At 39.7% G+C, this 25,063-nt stretch overlaps 1 protein-coding gene across 1 annotated transcript in view; it reads left to right on the top strand.

The window, feature by feature from the left end:
* Window positions 1–25,063, top strand: part of LOC134005473 (pyruvate carboxylase, mitochondrial-like) — a 279,864-nt gene that overhangs the window by 61,623 nt on the left and 193,178 nt on the right. Inside the window, exon 11 of the mRNA XM_062444380.1 lies at window positions 21,722–21,884. Within this exon, the coding sequence (XP_062300364.1) occupies window positions 21,722–21,884 (163 nt within the window). The remainder of the gene's footprint in view (window positions 1–21,721; window positions 21,885–25,063) is intronic.

The raw sequence follows: 25,063 nt of genomic DNA, 5'->3' as shown, positions 1-25,063 counted from the left end.
CTCATGTTTAATTTATGCACCTGGTCATAAATCAGTCATAAAGCAGTGACGGTCACCATGCTTACCGACAGTCCAACTGGTGGATCAGTGCCAGACTGGTTTGATCTGCTAGTTTAGCTGAATGAGGCTTTGGTAGAGGCGATAGCAAGTGACAGAACAGGGGTCGTGAATGAGCCGAGTGGGTTTCAATTTGTCCCAAACTCTGTAATTCTGATCAAAACTACGAACTACAAGAGGAGGAGTAGTAATGGTGGTAGTGATGACAGTTGATTTCTGTATGTCAAATGAGAGGTGTGGAGGGAGTGATTGACTGTGCATCACTCTCTGGTTAGCAATCTAATGGAGACAATATATCTTATACTTTATGTTGGAGGTGTTCACAGACTCAAATGTTGAACCCAATGCAAAATGGACCTGTGTGAAACCTACCCAAATGCATGCACATACATAAAGTCATTAAAAAAAAAAAAGCCCCATCTCACTCCAAAATGATGCTGATCCAAGCCTAATATCAGAGCATATCAACACAAGCAACAGAGGTGAAAAGGAGCAGAAGATTTTTCTCCACATGTTGCATGTCTTGCCTCAAATGACATATTTCATGTGTCATGATGCTGATAGCGACACATATATCCTACCCAAGTCAAGATGATTCTAAACAAAACCTGATTTGAAAAGCCATTACAAATCTGAGATTACCATCTGCAACTATACACAGAACCATTTAAAAATGTATTTTCCATATGTCCTCCTACTCCTACCTTTCCTCCTCTGCCACTGATCCCCACACTCCCCCATCACTCATACAGCTCCTTCCTCCTCTGCTGCTCTTCTTCCTCCACCTTCTTTCCATATTGCCTTGATCGCAGTGTCATATCTCTCACTCTACTACAATGCTGGTAGACTGACAAGGTGATGTCTTTCTTTGACCGAGAAGGCATTCTCTCACTTTTCATGCTTTTGCTTCTCTTAGCAGTTGGTAATGGGCATGCACTGTCAGTGAGGAGGCGGAATACCACAATCTATAATCACAATGAATGCACCCACACACACACACTTTCATTCACAGATGCATACAAAAATACGCCCCCATATTCAAAACTTTTGATGTCCAAAAGCATCGATGAAGCCACACACACAGGGGAAAAAAGATTGCACGGGAACATTATGCGAATACCTATTCATCTGTCATGCTTTACTGAATTTCTGCACAATTGAGGCAATTCTTCCTGATGCATCTGAGTGTGTGTATGTGTACGCAACTGTAAAAAAAAACAGGAGATGCATGTAGGATATATTTTGTCTGGGAGGCATACACTCGGTGTGAGGGAGAGATGCTTGTGTGTGAGCGGATTGTCTGAAAGTGTGAGTGTTTGTGTGAGACAGGGAAGACCGCCTCTGCATTCAACTCCAGCTCTGCCTTTGAACTTCTCCTCTCACAAGGTTCAATTTGTCCATAATTTAGCAGTAAACAATCTTTCCCTTTGTGCGTTGAGTGAGAGATTCTCAGTGGCAATGTGCAGTATGTGCAAGGGTGTGCATGCTGCTGTCAAGGGACATTGCATATTGTGTTAGATTGGTGGACAGGAGTCCTTTAGATCCTTAAGTGATGTAATTATACCCCTAGGCTCACGCTGTGCTGTGTGTGAGTGTATCCTGAAGAGACGGCCAGGGATTGCGTGCCTGTTTTGATGAAATGTCGGAAGAGGAAAAAATGTTTTGAGTTTAACATTGTCCCATCTGTGTGTGCACTTATGAGGGACAAGAGTGCCTTAACTACTATGTATGAATGTCAGAACTGTCAGATGGAGTTAGGATTTTGCAACAGTAAACTCAGATTGTTCCATTCCTCTACCAGATTATTATTTATACAAATTGTGGGGAAAATTCTGACAAGGGGGGGGGGGGCACAGTGAGTCCTGGCTGTAAGTTTTAATTTATACAAAAAGTCCTTCAGGAATGTTTAACTCCTACATGGCTACAGAAGCTGCTCAGACTTGTGGTCATGGACTAATACTGCGACACAACTGCTCTCATTAATGCTCAGGTAATTACATTGTTAAGCGGAGTCTGGTGCAATTTTATGCTTCAGACGTTTACTGTGTAATTCATCAATCTACAAGTTGATAGTTGAGTCTGTGTTTATTCTTAACCTTGGTAATAGCAGTTTACTAAACAATCTCAGCACAGTGTCTGCTGCTGGTTCCAATGTCAAGAATAAACTTTGAAACTACATTTTTGAGAGAACATGAACTTGAATTCCTGTAAACCTTCAGGATAAAAAAGGGAATTTGAACATCAGAATTTCTGACAACTGGGTAAACTCCATCTACTGCTATATTTGAAGCATGATTGAAAGCTCCAGAGCAGCATTCTGAATGGGCCTCGAGTTGAAATAGTTGATTGTTCTAAATACATACTTTTCATTTCAAGTCTTTGACACTCACTTTAATGCTACTTGGACAAGTAGAAAGTGAGAAAGCAGCCAGAGTGGATGTTGATCTCAGTTTTGTAATGCTTTTCAAAAAAGGTTTTATTGACCTGTTTCCTAATCATTGTTTTGTAATGCAGCTCTTAAAAAAAAACCCTAAAACAGAGTTAAAGTTATGTAAAATGTGGGACAAACTCTACATTCATGGTCCACTCATTCTTCTTCTACTCAGCTTCTCCAGATTTCATGGTTCTTCATCACCGAGCTGCAAAATGGCTCTAAACTGATCAAACTATTTCATTGCATTGTTTTTCAGTTGATCATTTTTGGCTGACACTTTTCCACCATACAACAAAGTAACAAAATAATGTGGCTCACGATTTTCACATCGAAATCCAAACAAGTGTTCCTTTAATCCTTCATACACTGATTATGGCACAACATTGAGGATATAGTGTTAAGTGCTGCTCATATAGGATGTCAGGCACATGCTGAGCTATTTTATGTTGTGGGACACTTAAGTTAATATTATTTCAAATAAGTGACATGACATGATTTATTAACATACACAGAATTGGATATATGCAATAAAATTTGAGTTCAAATGGTATTTGAGGACAGATGAGTACATTTTGAACTGAAGCCATGGTATTTTGTTCAGCATCTTTATTTCAGCATCTTTCTTGCCAGTTTGTTTCCATTCTTGGCAAGAAAAGAAAAGCTTCTGAAGCAGCTTTGAACCCACAGGAATAGACAATAAAGCTCTCCTCTCATACTGCAAAATAGTAATAAATAACATGTTCCCGCAGACAATCAGTGAAGAATTGAAAACAAAATCACTAAGGTCGTTAAAGAAACTGCATCATATCCATCATATGGGATGATACACTGGGTGACGGCGGCTGGTCGATGCACATTTTTAAACCAAAATCCAATAGCGTGTAAATATACTATATTGACAGGCAGTCTTAACTGTATTCTGCATTTCCACCATACAGCAGTTAATCAGTCTCTCTGAAGTGCAGATAATGATAAACCTATTCATGCATACTTGTGTCGAATGTGATTAAATTTCACATTTGAATCATTTCAGGTTAGGGGCTCTGTATAGACAACCAGTATTGATTGCTTTAACAGTGTAACATCAATCGCTTAAATGGTAGCATTATTAAATTGCATAATATCCATCTTATTGAAAGTGGATTACACTGACTTTTTTTTCTAATTAAAAGCCAATATTAACCTGATACAGTGGAATGACACATCAAATTCTAACTTGTAATAAAAAAGGAATTATCTTAGTTTTGTCCTCATGACATTAAGTAGATGTCCTGAATCTCTTCAGTAAGTAAGGAATGAAATCAGGACTTGATATTAACTAATCGTTCATGTTTTAATTTCTCTCATTACATCCTTGTTATATGAGGCGAGAGAATAGTCTGATGTGTAATTTAGCTTTTTGGAAATGTATTTGTGTATGTGAGAAAGAGGCAGTGCCTTTAGAGGGATGTCTTCATTGCATTTAGCTGTAAATACAGCAACAATGTGAGCTGATGAAAAGGCTGCCAGAGTGTGTTATTTTAAAAGCATGCTTCAAGATTGTGTCTTTAAAACATAAAACAACCGTTCTTTTGCTTTTATTGCTTTTATCATGACAACATTTTACACAAATGGGCAGAATTAGTGTGGTTTTATGTGTGTCAGACAAACAGAGTTAGCATTGATTTGGGCTTTGATTGGTTTTAGTACGTGTGCTTGTGAACTAGTGAAACACTTTTTTTTTGGCCTGAAGCTTGGATATGTGTGCGTGCACATGCATTGATATTTCAGTACTTGAGAGAAAATGTGTGTGCTGCACCTGGTTATATTTTTGTTTAGGTGAGCTCATTAGTCTTAAATGACCACTCTCCATCTTCATCAGGCTGACAAAGAGTGACAGAGAGGGAGCGGGAGTGAGGAAGGCAGAAATAAACAATGCCTCGCATTAATTTACAAAGGGTCTGACAAACGAGTGGTGGAAATGGAGAGAGGGAAGAGACATGAGGTGAATTAAAAGAAGAGATGAGGGACTTAGAGCTATAGCTGGAATGGAGCACAACAGCATGCTGGACCAAAGTTTCAGGCCTGCTTTGGTTAGATTTGAGTCTATAGAGGATTTCTCCATTAATACATTCAACAATGAAAGCATTTGCTGTGATGCATTTTAATGCCTTTTCTCTAGCCTTCAATTTGTAATCAAGCCTCTTTTGTCTCTCTGCTTGTCTTGTGATTTCTTCCGGCTTTTATTCTGTCTTTCTTTCATTTCTCTATTTTGCTTTCTTCCTTTCTCTCTTTGCTTGTTTAGTGTTGGATATAGCAGCGTCTCCAGCTCTCCGCTCTTGGCTTTGATTTCTTTTTGAACGTGGGAGTTGGAGGAGTTGCTGCCACATCAGCAATTATCCCCCCCTGTTCTCCCTCTTCAGTTTTTCTAACACCTCTCACACTTTGTTCACATTTTTTGGCAAGTACAAAATGATATTCCAGAAAAGGCCAAGTCAGGATCATTATACACTGTCAACAATTAACATGCTAAGAACTAGATACATGCTGCTTTTGAAAAATGGCCTCTCCTCCCAGTCCGTACTATCGTCCTTACTCCACCTTGTGAAAAAAGTCTGTCCATTTTATTCTTCCTGCATCATTCCCTCTCATCCTTCTCTTCTTCTTATACCCTTTAACCTCTCTCCTCCTGCTCTGTGCTCCTTTGGACTTCTCCCCTTTTATATTCTGCTCATTTTTTTGGCTCATGGCTTATTGAATCTGTTATTCCACTCTCTCCTTTGCCTCCCCTGTATGCTCCTATCCATGTCAGTCTTTCTGAACATCACAAGGAAACACATACAGCAGTAAACAATCTGCAGTTTTCCTGCGATCACACACAAGGTGTATGTGTGTCCATAAAAGAACCACTGACAAGGAAATAGTGCTGAGCTGTAGACGACATGCCTGGACGCTCTATAATAAGCTGCATAATGGTTCTAATAATTGTAAGAGTGTGTGTATGTGTTTCAATTATTTGTGTGTTTGATAGTGATTACCTGAATCAGCTTTTATATTAGAGTATGCTTTGATGTTTGTGTGAAATTGAGATGAATGCGTGTCTGTTAGCGCTGCCGCATACAACTGAATCCAACTTTGATATTTACTATTTTGTGTAGTTTGGGTGTGTGTGTTGCATTGTATGCCTGAGTGTTTGTATTTGTGTGTGTGTGCACTCTGCAGAGTTTTGTTTGGTTTTGTGAGCACGTCATAAAATAATTTTAAGGTGATTATAATTGTGCAGCGATGCGTACAGTGAGTGATTGAGAAGTAAGCAGATGAATAAGAATGAGGGATGTAACTCTGTGTGTGTGTGTGTCCGTGTCCTAACACTGAAGAATCTAATTTGTGTTTGTGTGTGTGTGGGAGAGAGAGAGTGTGTCAAAGCTATTTATGATAATGAGGAGGATGCTTATCGTGATTATAATCACAGCAGTCATTGCATTTGGTTGCATGTCCAAACTTAACTCTCTCTCCCACCTCTTAATGACATTTTTGACATTTACTGGACCAATACTGTACGATAAGGTAATGCGTATGCAGATAAACACAATTACTCATCATTTATGAATGGAGATAATTGTTCGTAGCCATTAGCAGTGAAGCAATAAGGAGATGTGAGAAAGAGCAGAATGCAAAGAGCTGCAAAACAATCGTACTTTGATGTCCAGGCTTTTGTTCTTTTTCTCAGTTATAACTCACTTTATTTACAAACTTTTGGCATTCGCTACATATCTTAGCTATTGTAAGTATGTCACATAGTTATATTTATTTTAACATGTGCCAGTTTTATGCCTGTACTTCCACGAACCTCACCACAAATATCTGTATTTGAATGGACAAAAAGCAAAGAATTTGTTGAATCTGTTATGGAACTTTTTCTTACCTCATTTTGGAATGACTTTATTTTGAGGTTTTGAATGACACTCAAAAGATAAATCATGCGCAGTGTCACCTTTAGCACCCGATCCACTGCACATCAGCATTAACAACTGTAAAAATATCAGCCTGCATTCCTGTCTTTTGGTTTTATCCTTTGTCCTCCCACATGGACGGCTGTAATAATGTTATAGAAGGCGTTTCTATGGCAATGACCTTTTCTGTTGAGATTTTTATGTGAATTACTGTATATTTCCTGTGCCACCACACCTTCCCCTTCACATGTGATCTTGACAAGACTGCACACCGCTACAAGAGCAACACCATTTAAACCCAAGGCTGGAATTAATGAAATCCTAATTTGCATGAATTACCATGACCTAAATGATAAATTAAACTGTAATTTCCATACATTCCGTCCAGTAATCCCCTTTGGATTTCTCCTAAGCCTGTTCTGCAGGCTCGGGGCTCCCGAGCCAAGAAGTATCAAAGGCTTGACGGAAACCAGAGGATTCAGCATCAGAAGGAGGTGGATTGTGGGTAAAGCCCTGGGACAGACAGGCATTTGGGGATAGTGCTAGAGGCAGGGGTTCACCAGTTTTCTACCAAGCTGAAAAGGAAGAAGTCACTCCTGCTTTATATTTTTTTAGTTATTTATTTATTTATTTACTTAGCTTTAAATGCCACTAAAGAAGGGCAGCAGAAGTTGCTCGGATCCAGCTAACCACTCAGTAATGAAGATGTCAATTTCTATTCTGATCTGATCGTGCAGTCATAAACCATAATAGATTTGTCAAGCACAGGTTCACGTGACATGCGTGATATACGTGACATACTGTACATTCAACCCACTGAAGCCAGTGGAAACGTGCCGGAACATCGTCTGCTTGAACCAACCAATCACAGGTCATGTTTGTCAATATTGTTTGGTTGTCACTCCCCACACACCAACTAGCAGACTGGGATGCCAGGCGCCATGGCTTGCATTCAAATGATTCACCACCAGCCTGTTAGTCAGAGAGCTGTGAGTGTAATATAATGGGGTGAAATGACAGATGAAATCCCTCCCAGTCAGATGTAAAGGAAGCTTTGCCGCTTTACTGGGCTGTCTCGCATGCATCAGGCTTACCTATTGGTGTAATATGCCAGGAACCCTGTTGAGAAGATCATTTTATTTAATAAGGTTTGCACATAAATTGTCTCATGTGCCTCTCTAGCTCTCTGCTGGTATAAAGAGAATTCTCTTACACGTTAACTCCAGTACATGCAGGCTATATGTTGATACATCAAAGACACATCTACAGTCTGCTCAGAGCATTGGGTTTAATTAGGATGGTTTCCTGCTGGGCTTTGTTATATAGAGAGGAAGACCCAGTAACTGCATCCCAGCTGCACACTCGCACTCTCGCATTATGTTGCATGGTTCATTTGTCTAAAACCTGTAAATGAAAATTCCAGCAGTGAGGATAGCAGAATGTAGAGGTGTGTGTGTGTGTGAGAGTCAGCATACACAAATTGATGAGTCCCTGTTTGTGTATGCCAGTATGCATGTAAATACGCAACCCTGTTTGTTTACATGTAGAAGTAATCATTTGCTCAGTTTCCTGAATGCTTCAGTGTGTGCGAGCATGTTTCCATGAAGCATATATCCTCTGCAAATTTTCCCCCAGGAATACGAAGAAGCCAGCTGTGGGACTGGAGGCCATTATGCCAACAGTAAAAAGATTAGGCTGAGAATATTCAATATACTTTTATTATTTTCAACAAGTCCCATGATAACCCCCCCCCAAATGAACTGATCCTGCAAACAAGTGCTGCTTGTGTGGCCAAAGCCTGTTAGAACTTGAGACTGAAAACAGCCATGCATTAAAACAGTGCAGGGGGCTGTTTGGTGGGGACAGCGTCGCCTCATATGCAGGTGAAACCATAAAATACAATACAGGTGTCCAAATCCAGTTGGAGTTACTGATTTATGAGTTTAAAGGCTTATCAGAACCTGAAGTTACTATGGCGACAACTATTCTCTCTTTTGTCCCAACCCGAGGTAAGCAATATTTTTTTCCCCAGGATGGCAAAGTAATGACCCGCCCTACTGTGCCTCTGATTGTTGTTGAATGTATGTGATTGGCCAATTTGGACACAAAAAATAGAATAACACCAGCCCTGCTGTTAAACAAACTTTGAAGGAGCGTCACACATGACATTTTTATTTCCATATTTCTGATTGACGATGTGCATTTTGTAATTGCAAAATATGTAATTGCAGGCTTTTGTTGTGATTAAGTGCTTTACAAATACACTTATGTTTAATTAGTTTCCTACAGTACCAACCCAGAGTCATGAAAATGAGAATGCTTAATTCTACAAGAAAAAGATTGCAATTGAGTTTCTTTAAGGCGGTTCTTTCTTACCACTTTCATTGATTTGCACACATCCTCAGTCAGTATATGTCCTTCTCGTCTCCCATTGCCTTTCGTCTCTCCCAACACACTGTCTTTACCTTTTTGTTTTCTTTGTATAGTTGTTTAACTTTCATGAGCATAAACATTCTGTTGTGAGTTATCTATAGCATGGCTGTTATCTATTCTTATTTGCTATTTCTGTTTTTTTTCTGTCTTTCACGCTGTTAACATGCATACTTATGCTTGCCTCAATGTTTCTTCTTCCCTGTGTGCTTCTCCCCTCATTCCTTTATTTCATGTTGTATTTATTGTATAGCATTTATTTTTCTCCCAGCTGTACTCCTTCCTTGTTGTTGCCTCCATTTTATTCTGGCACAGCTCGTATTTTACACTTATCACGTTATCTAGGCTGGTCGGTGACTCACAGACTTGTGTGTGTGTCTGTGTTTGTGTGTGTGTTTCATAACAGGCCTGTTGTGTGTTCTCATGTGTTATATATGTGCTGTTTGTTGAATATATTTCTGTGCGTGTGCCAAATGTGCAGTGTGGTAGCTGATGCATTTTTAACTACATGTGTACTTATGTGTGTGGATGCCCATATCCATGATAGTGTGTGTGTGTGTGTGGGCCTATTTATCTTCCCTCTCTTTGTATTCCCGCTCTCTTTCTCTCTCTATTTGTGACTTCCACTGCAATTTTCCAAGTGAGAGAACTTGGATTGCATTTATCAGGCCTATATGGGTGTCTTGTGTTGTGTGTTTTGTTAAGTTGTGCATGTAGACCTTTTTGCAGATCTGTGCTTCACATAAACATCATTTTTTGAATGTGATCCCTTAAATTAAAATCTTGATTTAAATGATGTCGGCCTTAAAACAGAGCTTCTGGTTTCAGGGCTGGTGAGTAATCAGTGTTTTTTAAACTTTGCATGGTTGCCGTTGTTAATTTTAACAGGATAGAGCAAGTTAGGTTGCTGAATGACTCAAAACTTTCTTTTGGTTTCAAGGTTTAATGTTGATTATATAACATTTTGCCCATCTTGAAGACTGTGAAGAAATCATCAGTGTTAACCATATTCAAATAAGTCCAAAGACAAGTTTAAACAAACTATTTAACTGCATCTTTGTTTTTGTAGAAGCAGAGGATTCCCCCAGTAACAGAAATGATCAGGTTATATTTGAGTTTGAAAATTGCTGTTGATTAAACTACTAATTATAGTGTGGAGTAGTTAATCAGTCATTATGAATTATGTGTTGAAAATTACCTTTCAGTCCTTAAAGTGGTAGGGGTAGAAGGAAAAGTGCTGTGAGGAGAGGATGGATTTGTTCAAGTATGCACATAGAGATGATACTTTCCAAGGTCACAAAAATAACATATGAACTCTGTTTTTTCTCAAAGATAACAGTACCTGGAATACACAGATAAGAGTGAAGCACACAGTAATATGTTGAAGTGTTGTGTAGGTGGATGAGTCAGGGATTCAGTGTTCCTGGGTTCTTCTGGGACTTCAGAGTTTGCTGTTTAGCCTTCTGGCTGTGTTTTGGGCCCAAATTCAAAGCAAAACCTATGATTGGAAGAGCCTACTTAATACACTCAGTGTCACGTTAGCACTCACTGAAGACACCTTTACAGTACACCATCTTACTTTGTGAAAGCATGTATAGAAAAGGGTATGTGAGGGTTTGTATGGGTTCAATCAATGGTTTGTGTGCTGGAACAGCAGAGTTGAGTCGATAGAGAACTGCGGAGAAAGACATCAGGTCAATATTGAAGTTTAATCAACCAACATGGTGTCTTAAAATGCACCCCAGCACGTCAATTGTGTAGATCAATCTGGACATTGTATAATAGAACTCTCTATACTAGTTGAAACATGGTGAACTGCAACACAAGTCAAATTTAAATGATTAACGATCAAATCACACGAGACGAGGGATGTCAGTTTAGGTTAATTTTGCTTTTGACAGACTGACACACATTAAGAAAAGCTGTGATGTAGATTTTGTTTATGAGAGCTGACCAGTAGACAGAGCTAGCTTATCTTCCCTGGCCTGCTTGACTTTTAGCTCATCTTTCTTCTCAATGTGTTTAGTCACACTAGCTCTAGGTGGCTTCAGGTACTGAATTAGCTTTTTCAATCCCTCACCCTCTTCCACACTGATTGGCAGCATATCAGTCTCAATCATTTGGTAAATCAACTAGATGATAGCTTCAGACCGGCGTGCATCACACTTTCTCCCCCCGGCTAGCAGAGAAGTGACCTTTGGCTCCTACTGTGAATCATCCTCGGACATGACAGCTGGGTGCTTTCTCTTAAAGTGTTACAGCATAGTGCTCGTACAGTATTTGCCTGAATATAAGGTGATCCCGATTATAAGATGAACCCCCTTTTCTGACAGCTGTGTTGGTGAAATAAAGTAACTTTTTGAATATAACTTACATCGTAGTATAGTAGATACTCACAAACTCTCGTGCCAGGCTGTTGGAAATGGTCAGAAAGGATTTTCTCTGAGACTGATCCTTTGAGCAGGAATTTTTTTTTTACAACACAACTAGTTTGGAAACCATTTGTGTTTAATTAAGCCCCCCTGTTTGCGCACACAGACTTTTTAGTGTCTAGATAAAATTTTGAAATGAACAATATCTGCATATTAATAGATTTTAGTTTTTCCAATGAGAGAATTTCGACTTAATGAAGTAATTGAACTTTTTTTGTTCAGGAATAATATAAGAAAGTTTATTATTCCAAACAGAGTATTTGTCTTTAAACATGTCTGGAGAGGATCTTATAAAGTTTATAGTCTTTTTAGTAGAACAACAATGGCTTTTTTTCTCCAATGTGATTCAGTGTTCATTTACCCTCTGAAGGTTCCACAGAAATACAATCAAATTATTAACACATTGTTGTCAAATCAAGCATGATACTAGTAAATCATAAGTCGATTAATAGCATTATTAATCAACAACTTTAATACCTGATTAAATAAGCGATGGCCATCCATGTGCCATGGAGAGCAAACTGTTTTCCTTTCAACCTGTCACCTCAGCAGGTGATTTCTCTCATGAGATCTTCCCCTCTGCTTGAAGGAGTGCTGATCAGCAGGTGGAGTCTTTGCTTGGATTGAAAACCAGCACACTGTTGGCTCTCTGTGGCACGCAGTTGGCCACTCTTCAATTAATTGTTCTTGCTAAATAATCACTGGCTCCAGCCTCTCAGATGTGAGGGTTTGCAGCATTTCGCTCTTATATTAATCATGTATTTGTATATTGTAAAAATAACATCTGGGTTTTGGACAGTAGATTTGTCAAAATGAAAAGTAGATTTGTCAAAATGAAAAGTAGATTTGTCAAAATGAAAAATAATGTAATCTATCTTTTGCTAAGATACTGTCATTTTCAAAAGCAAAAACTTAGACCTCGTTCTTCCTAAACTCTCTCTACATAGTTGAGACTGAGAGTTCGTTGACCTTGACTTAAGAAGCCTGCACAGACTTTGTGGTGGGATCGTTTTGTCAATTGCAGTTTCCAACGTCAAGATTGTACTTTCAATCTCAACTTTTGGGCCAACGTGGATAAAAGGTCCTTCAATTTCTCAGGGAAGTGGAATCGGAAACATCCACGTTTCCATGACAACTGGGAAAATCCATCTGCTAAGTAAGATGGCACGATACGGTCGAAAGCTCCAAAGCAGATACCGAATGGACCTTGTGTTGAGATTATTTTGTCATCCCTCCGATGTTTTTACTTGCTCTGCTGGTGCCAGAAGGAGATGAAAAACAGCATCTTGCTGTTTGCAGCCACAAACAACAACAACAGCAGACAGATGATATGTCAGAGGCGTGTCATGTGAAATGCAGTGTGAACGACGGTAGAGGTTGCCAAACCTGTTGTCTGTTTATGGCAGTTGTCCTTGTGACAGCTGACGTGACAATGATTTATTGATGTATTAAATAGAAAAGTGTCAAGAAACGGTTGTGATGCTTTAATAACTGAAAAACAAACAAATTGGACGATTAACTCTTGTTCGTTTAACGTCCTGCATTTCTGAGTAAAAGCAATATTTATTTATAGGTATAAGAGTGTGGTGTGTATAGTTTGACCTCACATATCCACTGTGCACTGCCATCAGGAAAATTGGAAATGTATGTTTGTACGGTTTTACTTTTTCTTCCCCCCTCTCTCTTTCTTCCTCTCCTCCTCCTCCTGTCTTCCCCTTCCTCTTATCTCCATGCACGGTCTCTCTCCTTTTGGCCTTTTCTCGTCTTGTTCCTTGCTGCCTCCTGGACGCTTGAGTTATTTTGCATTCCTCTGCTCACTCTTCCATCTGCTTCATAACAAGGAAAGCAGGAATTAATTAATAGGCTGATAGTGAGGCCTGAGAAAATAAGAGGGAAAGCGAGCAGAAAGGGAGAGGAAATCTAATCAGATAGGTTCCTATTTGTGTGTCCGTCCATATTTTCCACCCCAGCATCACCTCCTTGCCTTGTTGTACTCTACTTGCATTCTCCACCCACTTGTCTTGTGTTTATTTCTCCTGTTGTTTACCCCAAACTATTAACTATTCTTTAGGCGTGCTTGTATTGTAGCCCAACTGGGAAAGCATTTATTCCTCCTCATCTATCTTCTTTTCCTTTGCCATCTATCCTCTCTACCTCTCATTCTGTTCTCCCACTTTTTTTCTCTTCACATTGATTGTGATTAATATTTTCCCTCTCTCCGTCTCCAACCATGTTGTGTTTGCATTTGCATATCGAACAGGCAGCATTGGCTTTCTTTTTGTTTGGCTGCCAGCTAAATTGGTGTCAAAATTCCATCCTCATGCCACAATGATTCACATTTCTTATTTCCTCTCTCCTCTCTGATACAGACTCCTCATCCCTCCGTCTGTCGTTCCACTGCTCACCTCCCCTCGTCAGGCTCCCTCTGACTTCTTCTGTTTGCTGTCTAAAACCGTCTAATGAAATTCATACAAAACAAGATGGGAGGCTCAATGCCTTCCTCCCCCACCATCACTCTGTTTTTTTGCTTCATCTTTGTTGTTCTTTGATATTCTCTCTCCATTTACCCCATCTTCATTGTCCTTTACGTAATTTTACATCTGTCCTTCAAATTTTTTTCATCTCTCTTCTTTCTTCTCTATTGACCTCCTTTTTCTTCCAGGTCCTATTCTTCCATATCTCCCTCTTGACTCCTGCTGTGTCTTGTTTATATTTATTCATCCTTCCTATTCCCTCGCCATCCATCTCCACCACCTTCTATGTTATCCTCTGTTTTTCTACATTTCCATTCCTGCAGGCCCTTCTTGGAAACACGTTCGCTATATTTCCACTTATTTATTTAGACAAGATTGTGCGTGTGTGTGTTTTGTGTGCGCACGTTTGGTAGACAAGAGTCTGCATTAGTTTTACCGAAATGAGAAATACATTTCTGCTTTGCTCTTTACCACTTGCCCCAGAGCCATCTTGAAAAATGTATTTACCGGAGACGTGGCTTGTGTGTGAACATGAACAAACCCGAACGCCGAGTACAAACACACACAAACCAACCCTGATACAGTGCATCCTCCTAACACTCGGCACACTAATGAAGTTATGAAATCAAGGTTCACTTCAAAAGGAGTGAATGTTTTGCATTTCGAGGCCACATGTGGGAGGTGGGGAGGGGAGGGGGTGCTGGAGACGATGGAAGGATGAGAGGTGGGAGGAAGAAGAGAGGAGAGAACAAAAGGAGAAGAGAAGCAACAGCAGTAAAGGGATATTTACTAACAAAGGGAGAGGGGTGAAATTGAAAAGTAATTTTTGGAAAGCAGGATTTACATCATGATCGTGTCCATTTCTTTAGCGGTCCTTCCCGTCTTCACTTCCTCTCACACTTGCTCACAGTTTCCATATTTTCCCGCAGAGTCATCTCTGCCGAGCTCACTTCCTTCCTCAAATCCACCCACCTTCCTCGTTCTTCCTTCTCCTACTTTCAACTTTTCCGTCCCTCCTCCTCCCTCCCTCCCCTTTTCCTTCCTTCAATGTCTTGTGTCTGCCATAGGAAGCTTAAAGAGAAGTTTGACACTTTAGGAAATGCACTCATTCACTTTTTTGCCAGGATTTAGATTTAAGTCAGCGTAACGACTGGAAACAGCTAGTCTGGCTCTGTCCGGAGCTAACAGTTTCCTCACGCCAGCATCTCTAAAGCTCACTAATTAATGTGTTATATCTCATTTGTTTAATCCATGCAGAGACCCAAGTGTAAAAACGACAGGCTGTTCTAGGCTAGCTGTTTCTGTCAGCTAAGTGACTGCTGGTTGTAGATTTATATTTAGTGTTACAGACATGAGTGTTGATCATCTCATCTAACTCAGCAAGGAAGCAGATTAGTATATTTCACACAATGTCAAACTATGCCTTTAAGTTTCTCTTTTTTCCCCTTAGACACTCATTTGCTCCTAAAATATTTTCCTTCTTAAAGGTTAACCTGCTTTTCTGCAATCCCACCTCCTCTCCTCCATTATTCCCTCTTCATTATCTCCTTTCCTAATATAACATCCTCCACCCTTACCCTGAATCATCTCTTCTCTCCTCAATTCGACAAGGCCATCCCTCCTTATGCCTCTCATCCCACACTCCCATTTATCTGTCTTATCCTTCCATCCCACTGCCATCCCAACTCCCCTCTCTCCGCTCCTTCTGCCTTCCACCTTCATTTTCCTCCCACTGCCTCTTTGCCTTCATTCCTTCTGTCCTTTTGAGTCCTTTTGAGTGAGGCCAAATCCAATCTCTTCCACACTCCCACTTTTCCCACTCGCTCTTTCAGTTTTGGCATCCAGCTTTTTATCCTCATCCGTACTCCCACTCCGTCAGCTTCCACTGGCTTCATTTTCTCTGTCTTCCCTCGAGTTGAGGATGCATAGCTGTCGCCTTGTCTCTCTATTTATTTATCTCTCAATCGCTTTCATCCTTGTGCATCTCAACACCGGAGCAGAATATTTTCTTTACCTCCCGGCTTCTCTGTCAGATTTCCTCGTATATCTCTTCATCTCTTGCGGCCACAACAAGCTGCCTTCCTCTCCTCACTGTGCTCTTTCTTTCTCTTTTTCTCTCCCTCTCCCCTTTTGAGTTCTGGGAGCACAGCCACCCCCTTCTCCCTTGCTAACGAGCTCTGAGTGAAACGACTGAAAATGATATGCAATTAGTACTGAGCCTTCTTCTATGTGTGCACATGTGACAGATTGAGACTGAATTTGTGAGCCTTCTGCTGGAAGTGAGTGTGTGTGTGTGCTGGACCTTCAGATAGTGTGTGTGTGTGTGTGTGTGCCACTTTAGGTTTTAGTGAGTATTAGGCTAATGTACTTTTCATGTACTGTGATACTGTAGAGACGTGTGCATAAGTTGTGCGTGTCATGAGTGCTTTCTTAGGTACTTGTGTATGCTTATAAGTATATGTATATACATTTTTATGAACATATTTCAGATTTAATGGAAAGAAAAAGCTTAAATGTATGCGTTCAGGTGCTCACCTCGCTGTCACAGGTCAGTACATAATACATGCTCTGCTCTGATCTCCTCAATCCCAGCAAACTAACCCCCTGCATAAGTCAGGGCAGACTAGATCATTCATTTTAATAAAATTACATTTTAATGAAACAGTCATTGCACTCTTGACTCTGGAGGTGACCTGAAGTAATTCGACGATGATCCTCTTTTAAAGGGAAATTTAAACGTGTGCTTTAAAATGCACATCTGTCAGTTTGTAATATAGCAGAAGCATTTTGCCTTCTTTTTAATTGGGATACTGTGCAACTAAATGAATTTGACTCATTGGATTTGTTGTGCCTGGATTGATGGTGTGTTTCTATTAACCTTTCACCACTCCACACAAAGAGACACTATTTACATTGACTACATTATATACATTTCCAGGCATTTTAAAGGAAATCTCCAATTAATATTCAGCGTATTAAAAACCCTGTTAATAATGTAGTAGTGTCACAGTTAATGACATGGCAGATCATGGTTGCTGTATACTACAAAATATTAGCCAAAAACAAAAATGTAAATTAAAACTCGCAGCAGTCTTTATAAAAATATAGTTTGGGTGCTGCTGTACAGTTACAATATGATGGGCAGATCTTTTTAACAGCCACAGGACATGAACCTTAAGCTTAATCAACCACAAATCCCTTATTACTTAATCCATACACGTTCAGGTGTTGTGGTTACATAATGTAATGTAACATAGCCAGGCCTCGCTCTCACTTACAGTGCTGGATGGCTGTAAACAAAGAACAGTCTTTGAAGGTGATATTTCACATTATCTAACATGACGTGGATAATAAGACATTAACGTTGACCCAGTTAATTTAGATATCATAATATCTGCAACAAAATGCTCTGTCATGTTTGAGTATATTGAACAGTAAGACTCGCTTCAGCTCAGACCAAGCATTTGCATCATTGGGTAAACAATAGATGCCTTGCATTGGAAGAGCCTATAGATGAAAAAGCTTTCATCTTTTGAAGCTACATGGAGAGAGACTTGATAAGTATTGAACTCAGTTTAGACTTTTTCCACAACTGTAAGAGCTCATTTGACTTGGTGTCTCGGTGTTGATTTTTTCACTGACTGTCTCTCAAACATGATGCCAATTTAAGACTGACATTTACAAATTAATTTCTTAGGTGCCATGAGACAATGTGTGTAACCATATAAACTGGTATTTAAGCTGGGGTGCAGAGGTGCATCCATGTACTCAATGGTGTAGACTATTTCAGCTGTTTGCAGTTTCCAGGCTGATACATTTTACTAATATGTACTAATTTGTGTTAGTTTGACAGGGAAGGATTTACACTGCTTATCCCCAAAAGGACTCTTCAGGAGCTGGTATAACATCTGGCTTATATAGTACTTTTGGGAGTCTGGGCAATGCTGGGCTGTGAATAATTTGGAATACATGTACATCTTAGGGAGTTGATGATTGGTCAAATTGTCAGAGAAAATTTAAACTTGGCAGTTATTCAGAAGCCCTAAGCATAGGCAAATGCACAAGTGACAAACATTGTGAGATGCCAGGCAGTGAAATAGATACATAATATTTGGCTTAGCTTCTTAAGCAGACTGAATGAATAAGTTCACACCTTGACACGTCGGAACCCCAAAGCGAGGTGAAGCAGTGCCCTACTAGGGTTCATTGAATAAAATTGAATGCAAAGAATAGACACAGTATTTAGTTTGAATTTTTTCAGCAAAATACAAAATGAAAGTTGAGATAGATGCTGTAGATGAGTGGATATATTTATGCTGTAAATGGATAATAAGTCATCCAAAAAAAATGGCACAAGTGAAACATTCAGAAAACCTTCAACCTAAATAGACAGAGTTCTCACAACACTTTTGATAAACAATCCTTGCTGACAGACAATAAATGGAAAAACATCAACTGTGATCATGCAAGCATAAGACAAGTAGAACCACAAAGTGTATTTCTATGACTGTTTCTGGCTCCTAGCAAACTAGAAAAACAGGCAGATTTTTCACTGAACACTGTACCAGTTTGGTTTTAATGTAATTATTTGCTAATTTGGGGGGAACATGCTCTACTAAACCTCAGTATGAACTGAAATGACGAGGGCCTTAAGGCAGGCCCTGTATTATTACCTAATATAATCATGAAACCCTGAGCTTTAGGGGACCCTGACTCAAAATCAAGTTTTAAGACCTTTTATTATTTCAGTTTTTGTGCTTACATGCTGCATATTACTAAATAAATTTATGTATAATCACATTTCCACCAACTAATTGGAACAAACCTGGGGCCAGGTAGTGTTGCAGCTCAGAGTACTTATTGGTTACAGGGGCTCTAGACAAAATGTAATTAAACTGCCATGTGAAGTCTGCTGTGTGTACAGTGCTTGATGGGTACTTACATGAAAGCATGCACACACAATAATGAGAGAGATTGAGGAAGTATGGGTCAAAAACGTTAAGGTTAAGTCTGTGAATAAGCAAAAGGAACAGCATCAGTTGAAATTAGGTAATAGATATTTCCCCTTCAAAAATGTTTACTTTTGGCCTTGTATTTTTGTGCTAATGTCATTCCTTTTACTTGCTGGAAATTGTGTTTATCATATTTACATCGTAATCATTTAAGAGTGTGTGAAATAAAATCTTATCACATGTAATCATAGTGAAATGTAATCCTGTCAGCACCTTCAGTTTGTGCAGTAAAAAAGCCAAAATAAATAACAATTAGTTCCTCAGTGCCAGTCCGCTGCACCTGACACCTCCTCATGACCACAGCAGGGAGAAAAGGCTGCCCTCAGGGCGCTTGGGATTCCCAGCCTGGACCGCAACTGGTGTTCAATCACCTGGTGTTTCCTCTGATTTAGCCCCTCCAATCAAATAAAAGTGTTTGAGTCTGGGTTTTATTCTACCTTTTATATCCTTTTCTAAGGAGAAAGCAGATATTGCCGAACGCTGCCTCTGTGCAGATGTTTCAGGTCAGTCCTCTTTACTGTGTTTGATTCTCCAACACAGACAGAATTTTCCCAACAGTATTTACCGTCATCCTACTCAGCATGTGCTATAGTGCATTTTCCAACTGGCTGATGCCATATCGCCCTCATCCTCTCTGTATAATACAGCCTTTTTGTGGAAGTTGTTAATGATTCGAGGGACTTTTATTCTGTAACAGGCTACACTGAGGGACAGATGTTGCTGCAGGCTCTTTAATTTGTCTAAGTCAAATTAGTATACAATGAATTTCATAAACCCTCGAGGGTCCTCATTCAATCAGTCTTGCCTTATGTTTTCAAAGTAGAAGATTTATGTAAAAATGGGGGAAAAAACTAGGCCAAACTTGATTTATATGTAATAAAAAAAATGTGCATGGATGCCAAATGTTTGACTGTCGACTCATAAAATGTTCACTTGTCCTGTTTGTCTCTGAAATGTGTGTATTTGCATAATATATATAAAGTATTTTCCATCTCTGTAAAAAAGCAGTCAGTGGAAAACACTAATATTTCACATCATAAGTTAGTGTTATTACATTTGTATACTTGTCTTTGAAGTGCTGTTTGTTCTTTGGCTTCACTTTTAATGAATATGCAAATGCTATAAAGAAGGGATTGGGTTAATAGGTGAACCACTAACTAAAGCAATGAATGAACAAACAAGTACTTGAACCATATTTCAACTTCAGTATTTTTGTATTGCTTCCTTTGTTTCAGTCAGAATTTAAGTAAATGGAAAAAGTCTAACAACATGTTTTTTATTCTTGTAAACATTTAACTCTTGGCCATGCTGTATTTCACACAACAGAGTAGCAGATGCAAAATTAGTTCTTTTCATATGCTGTGTTTTTAAACCGCTATAGCACTGAGCAGCTGACAATGTGCTGAACCCCACGGATACTAGTTACCATTCAGAGCCTGGTAACAAATCTGTGTCCGAATGGAAACAATAAAGTAGTGGGAAACCAAGAATAACAACTGTTGGGGGCAGCGCTCATAAAGTGACTAATTTCATCTGGTCCTTTTCATTATTTCAGGATGCAAGTGGAGCTGTCTAATTTCAGAAACAGTAACATATTCATGAAACCGTAACAAAAACATGACGTTAGTGCCTGGGCCAAGTTATCAAGACTAGATCTGCTTTTTCCACCAACACATTTCACACCAGGCTGATGCATAATTGTCCTTCTGTTTGGCCAGAATGTGGATACCAGCTAATTGAGACATTAAGGAGACGGAAGCCAAGACGGTGTCCAAAATTCGAGCTTGTTTGCTATGTGTGTGCCTTCTGTCTCTCATTCAGTCTTGAGGCAGAGATGCTTACCAGTTGTCTGACTGTGTTTATGTTTGGCAGCAGCTTGAATGCGCGGTCACTTCCATTTAAGAACTGTGTATCCCTACCCTCTGTGTCTGTCCACTGCTGCATTCACATTTTGTCCAAGAAACAACGGACACTAAAATGATTTATATAGTCGGGCTATCCATTTATAGTCTGTAAGGTCTCACAACTTAAGCCATATGAGCTGTACATTTAAATAAATGCATACAGATTAGTCATAATAGATGTCAAGGGTTATGACATATGGAAATAGAAGAAAATAACATTTCTCTCCCTCTCAAATTCAGTCTTTCTGATATTGGATAATTACTGAATAAAATGTGCATAATTGACTTGTGTGTGCATATATATGTGTGTGTGTGTGTGTGTGAATGAAATGTACTGCACATGGAAACCGTGTGTATGTCATTGTTGAGGTAACAGGCCAATGGTAAAGAACTATCCCATTTACTAAACTGAAACGTAATTTCTCATTGGGTACATTGTTTCATGGGGATTTTATAAAGTTGGAGAAAACGGCACAAGTTTTCTTAGATGCCAGTTTTGTAATCTAACAATGATTTTACATGCTAAGTTTTGCAGATGACAATTAATGCATTGTGATGCTTTACCAGTTATAATGAACATTATCATGGGGTTTTTCAATATGTCCTAAAACTTGATTGATACTTTCTTATCTCTAATCAAACAAAAGTTATGATGCTAATGTACATTTGTTTTCCTATATAAAACTATATTTTCTGTATCCTGTTTGTGTCCCCGTGAGCCATTATCTCTGCAATATCAAATTATAATTGTTTTTGCTCTTAAAAGGTATTCATAAGGGATTGTTTTCCTTCACGCATCACAGATTCATTTGCTTAATGAGAGGTGCTGTAAAAATGTGCTCATCCACACCATTGCCAGCCTGATATGATGGCAAGAATAACTAAAGATGTTTGTATTGAATTAATGGCCTTACTGGTCTTTCTAAGTCTTGGTATATATGGGAAAACATTTCTTCACAGTGACATCAAGGGAAATTAATGGTCATGTCCACCTGGTTCAGGACTTTCAATCAATGTATTAACCTCATCGCCTTTCTCGCCCACAGTGTGGACCTGGTGCATGCTCAGCTGCATGTGTGTGAGGGCCGCAGCCTGCCAGAACTCGGCCTCAAACAAGACAAGATCAGGGTGAATGGCTGTGCCATCCAGTGCAGAGTGACGACTGAAGACCCAGCCAGAGGCTTCCAACCAGACACAGGCAGGATTGAGGTAGGATTGATCTTGAAAGCTTTTGTTATACTGAGGTCACTGAGACAACCTGCAATTCCTCCTCTTTTAATACAGTGCTTATAAAGTCTGGAGAAAGTCCGCAAGTTATAAAAGGGATTTAAGTGCAAACAACTTTAATGCCCTATAAGACTTTTCTTCCTCACCAAATGTTTAGTGTAGGAATGTCCAGTAAACTCACAGTGATGACAAGACAAATGACTGCTTAAGGCCAAGAAACAGTCTGGCACATAACCCCATGTAAAACAGTGTGTCAGTTTTTGTATGTATTAGTCCCCCTTCAGTCAAAAATGGGTTTTGTTTATTGCTAGTGCACTTGGATGTTTGGACTTCACTGTGCAGAATGATGTATGTGAGGAGTTTGACACTTTTAACGTCTGCTGAAGGGGGAAACCTGCTGATTTTAGCTTCATATTTACCGCACAGACACGGGAGTGATATCAAACTTCTCATCTAACTCTTGGCAACAAACCAACTTGATGTATTTCCCACAATGTCGCAATATTTCTTTCATATGGTGGGTTTTTTTGATGAGAAAAAGAAACCATCAGCTGTAAATACCAGCAAGTCAAAACAGTGCAGTGTGGGTGTGGATTTGCACTGGGCTCCACAGCACTGCTTTCACATTGCATTCATTACATTCACTGTTGACCTCCAAAAATATCACTTAATTAAGCTTTGGGGTAATGAAAGATAACAGTATGCCTTCACCCAAGTGTGTGCATGTGTGCAAGCAGATGTGCACCCAGTCACAGCTGCAGAGATTACCCAGTGCCAGGATTATAGTTCTGTCACATTGATCCATATAGTAGCTTTCAGTGCTGCAATTATAAACGTGCTTTGCCACATGAGGTCTGAGAGTGGGATGGCATGATTTCCCTGTGTGCATGTGTATTTCTGCATGACTGAATGAGTGTGCTCCTCTTCATTTTTGTGTGACAGAGTGCAATACGTATGTGCATTTCGTATTGAGCGTGAAAATGCTTTCATTTTGTGTAGCAGGGATATCGTGAGGTTTTGCGTTAGCTTTTTGGCATTTTCTTGACATGGCTACACTGATGTAGTGTGTGAGGTTTCATGTGAGGAGACCAGAGATTTTTCTTTGACAGACTTCACACATGAGAAGACACAAAGGTCACTATAAGTGCTCTGTGTATCCATCCACAGGCACATATCCCGTACATCTACACACCATATATGCCATTTCTCATGGTGTCTCTACAAATCTCTCTCTGGCTGATGAGATCTGATCCCTGGATGCGTTTTGCTGTCAAGTCCTTTTGCCCTTCACCCTAGACTGTACACCCACCCACTCTTCTCTCGCTTTTTCCCCTCTCTCCCATCTTCTATCCTCTCCCTTTCTTTAATGTGTTGTTCCGATTCTCTATTAGCTTTTATGGGCCCAAATAGTATCACAATGCACTTAACAAATAATTAAATGTTAATGAAAACCAGTTCGAATCAATATAAATGGCAGGTTAAAATTACAACAAGGTTTAATAAGAATAAAACAGCCATTTATCAGAATAAAAACCAATCAAAAGAGATAATTGGTGAATCTGGCCATAGCAGAGCTCCATGAAGTAGGTAATATAACAACGAGGTGCATTCAGCTTCCTTCACCATCCTCTCAGAAGTCTGCTAGCAGGGCAATGGACACAAGTAGACATGGGAAGTTGATGAATGTTGCTACTGTCTGCATGTTGAGCCTGCTGCAACTGAGAACCTATAAATTACTTGAGACCCTCTGGTTTCTTACCTTTCCCCCAGCATCTATCTTCTCATGGCTGCTGGGAATAAAATACTGCCATTGCTGCCTGGTGACTTAACACAATGACTTTTGACTCCATGGATGTGATTGAATTGGACTTGCACTGGTGGCTTTCCAATCAAACAAATCATCTGCTTCTTGGATTGGAGCGAGGGGGGAGTAAGGAAAGGTTGTGTTGAGCACACATATTTATTTTGATTGAATTTGAGTCCATTAATTTATCTCCCTTGGGCAGTTGTTTTAGTTTACTGGTGGATTATGTGGCTCAATGATCCCACCGCATTTTGAAAACATTAACCTGAATATATTACCACATTCAGATGAAGTAGTAGTCTGACGAGTCAGGTGTTTTGGTATTCAGGAATTCATATGGGTATGGCATACATTTCTGATTTAAATCTGATTTGGGTGTGCAGGCCAAAAGAAATTCAATTCAAATAACACCCAAGTCGCGTAGGATTCTCACTTTCAGGCTGCATTACTTCTCTCTGTGATTATAGCTGCTTGCATTCTATAGAGCTTTCCTCAATAATTTGTCTGACAGGAGTAGCCATGGAATAGCTTGTGACCTTTACTCTTCAAGGACTTCCTGCCTTGTTTCCAACCCATATTTTTCTCTTTTTTTCTCTCCCAGCGTCACTTGATTCTCCTCTCCCACCTTCCACGAGCCTTAAAATAATGTACATATTTTCCACATCCTGATCGCTCCCCTGCTTCCATGTATTTACATCTTACTCTCTTTTCTCTCATCCCTCTATCTGTAGACCGTCTGTATTCTCCACCTCCTTCTTTTCCTCTGCCTTCCTGCACCATTTAGCTGTGCAGTTGAGCTATGAAACCTGTCAACACAGTGACAACCTCCTCCCCATCACCATGCAATATGAATGAACCAAACACAATCAACACAGTAAGCATGGATGGAGGAATGTCATGTTTGAGGGACGGATGAATAAATTATTACTGAAAGGCTGTGACAAGGTCAGCTACTTGAACGCAGTGAAAGGTGGAGGGTGGGGGAAAGTCCTCACGCGATGTGCCTGTGGTTACTGCAGAAGACAGAGCAACCTGGTTAATCTGCTTTGACGAGTTTAGTTTTAGAGATGACACAAAATAAATTCACAACAGGATGCTCGATTCTTAGGGAGACAAATGGCTGAACAGCAAAGTTTGAAGGGTATTGCAATGGCATCAAGCTTTGAACCAGAAGTCACGTGGTGAATTTTGCTGTTGAAAAAGCTCTCTGTCACTTGCTGAGTGTTTTCCTGTAAGTCAGCAGGAGAGGGCAGGAGTCGCAATGGAAATGGAATGGCCACTTCTACCACAAAGCACAAAAATCTGCTACACTGTACAAAGCACAAGAGTATCAAATCTTAGAAAAGCACAAAGACAG

The sequence above is a fragment of the Scomber scombrus genome, chromosome 23, assembly GCF_963691925.1.
Source record: "Scomber scombrus chromosome 23, fScoSco1.1, whole genome shotgun sequence".
Lineage (NCBI taxonomy): Eukaryota > Metazoa > Chordata > Actinopteri > Scombriformes > Scombridae > Scomber > Scomber scombrus.
The sequence above is the reverse complement of the archived record's forward strand: the minus strand, read 5'-3'. Positions and strand labels throughout refer to the sequence as shown.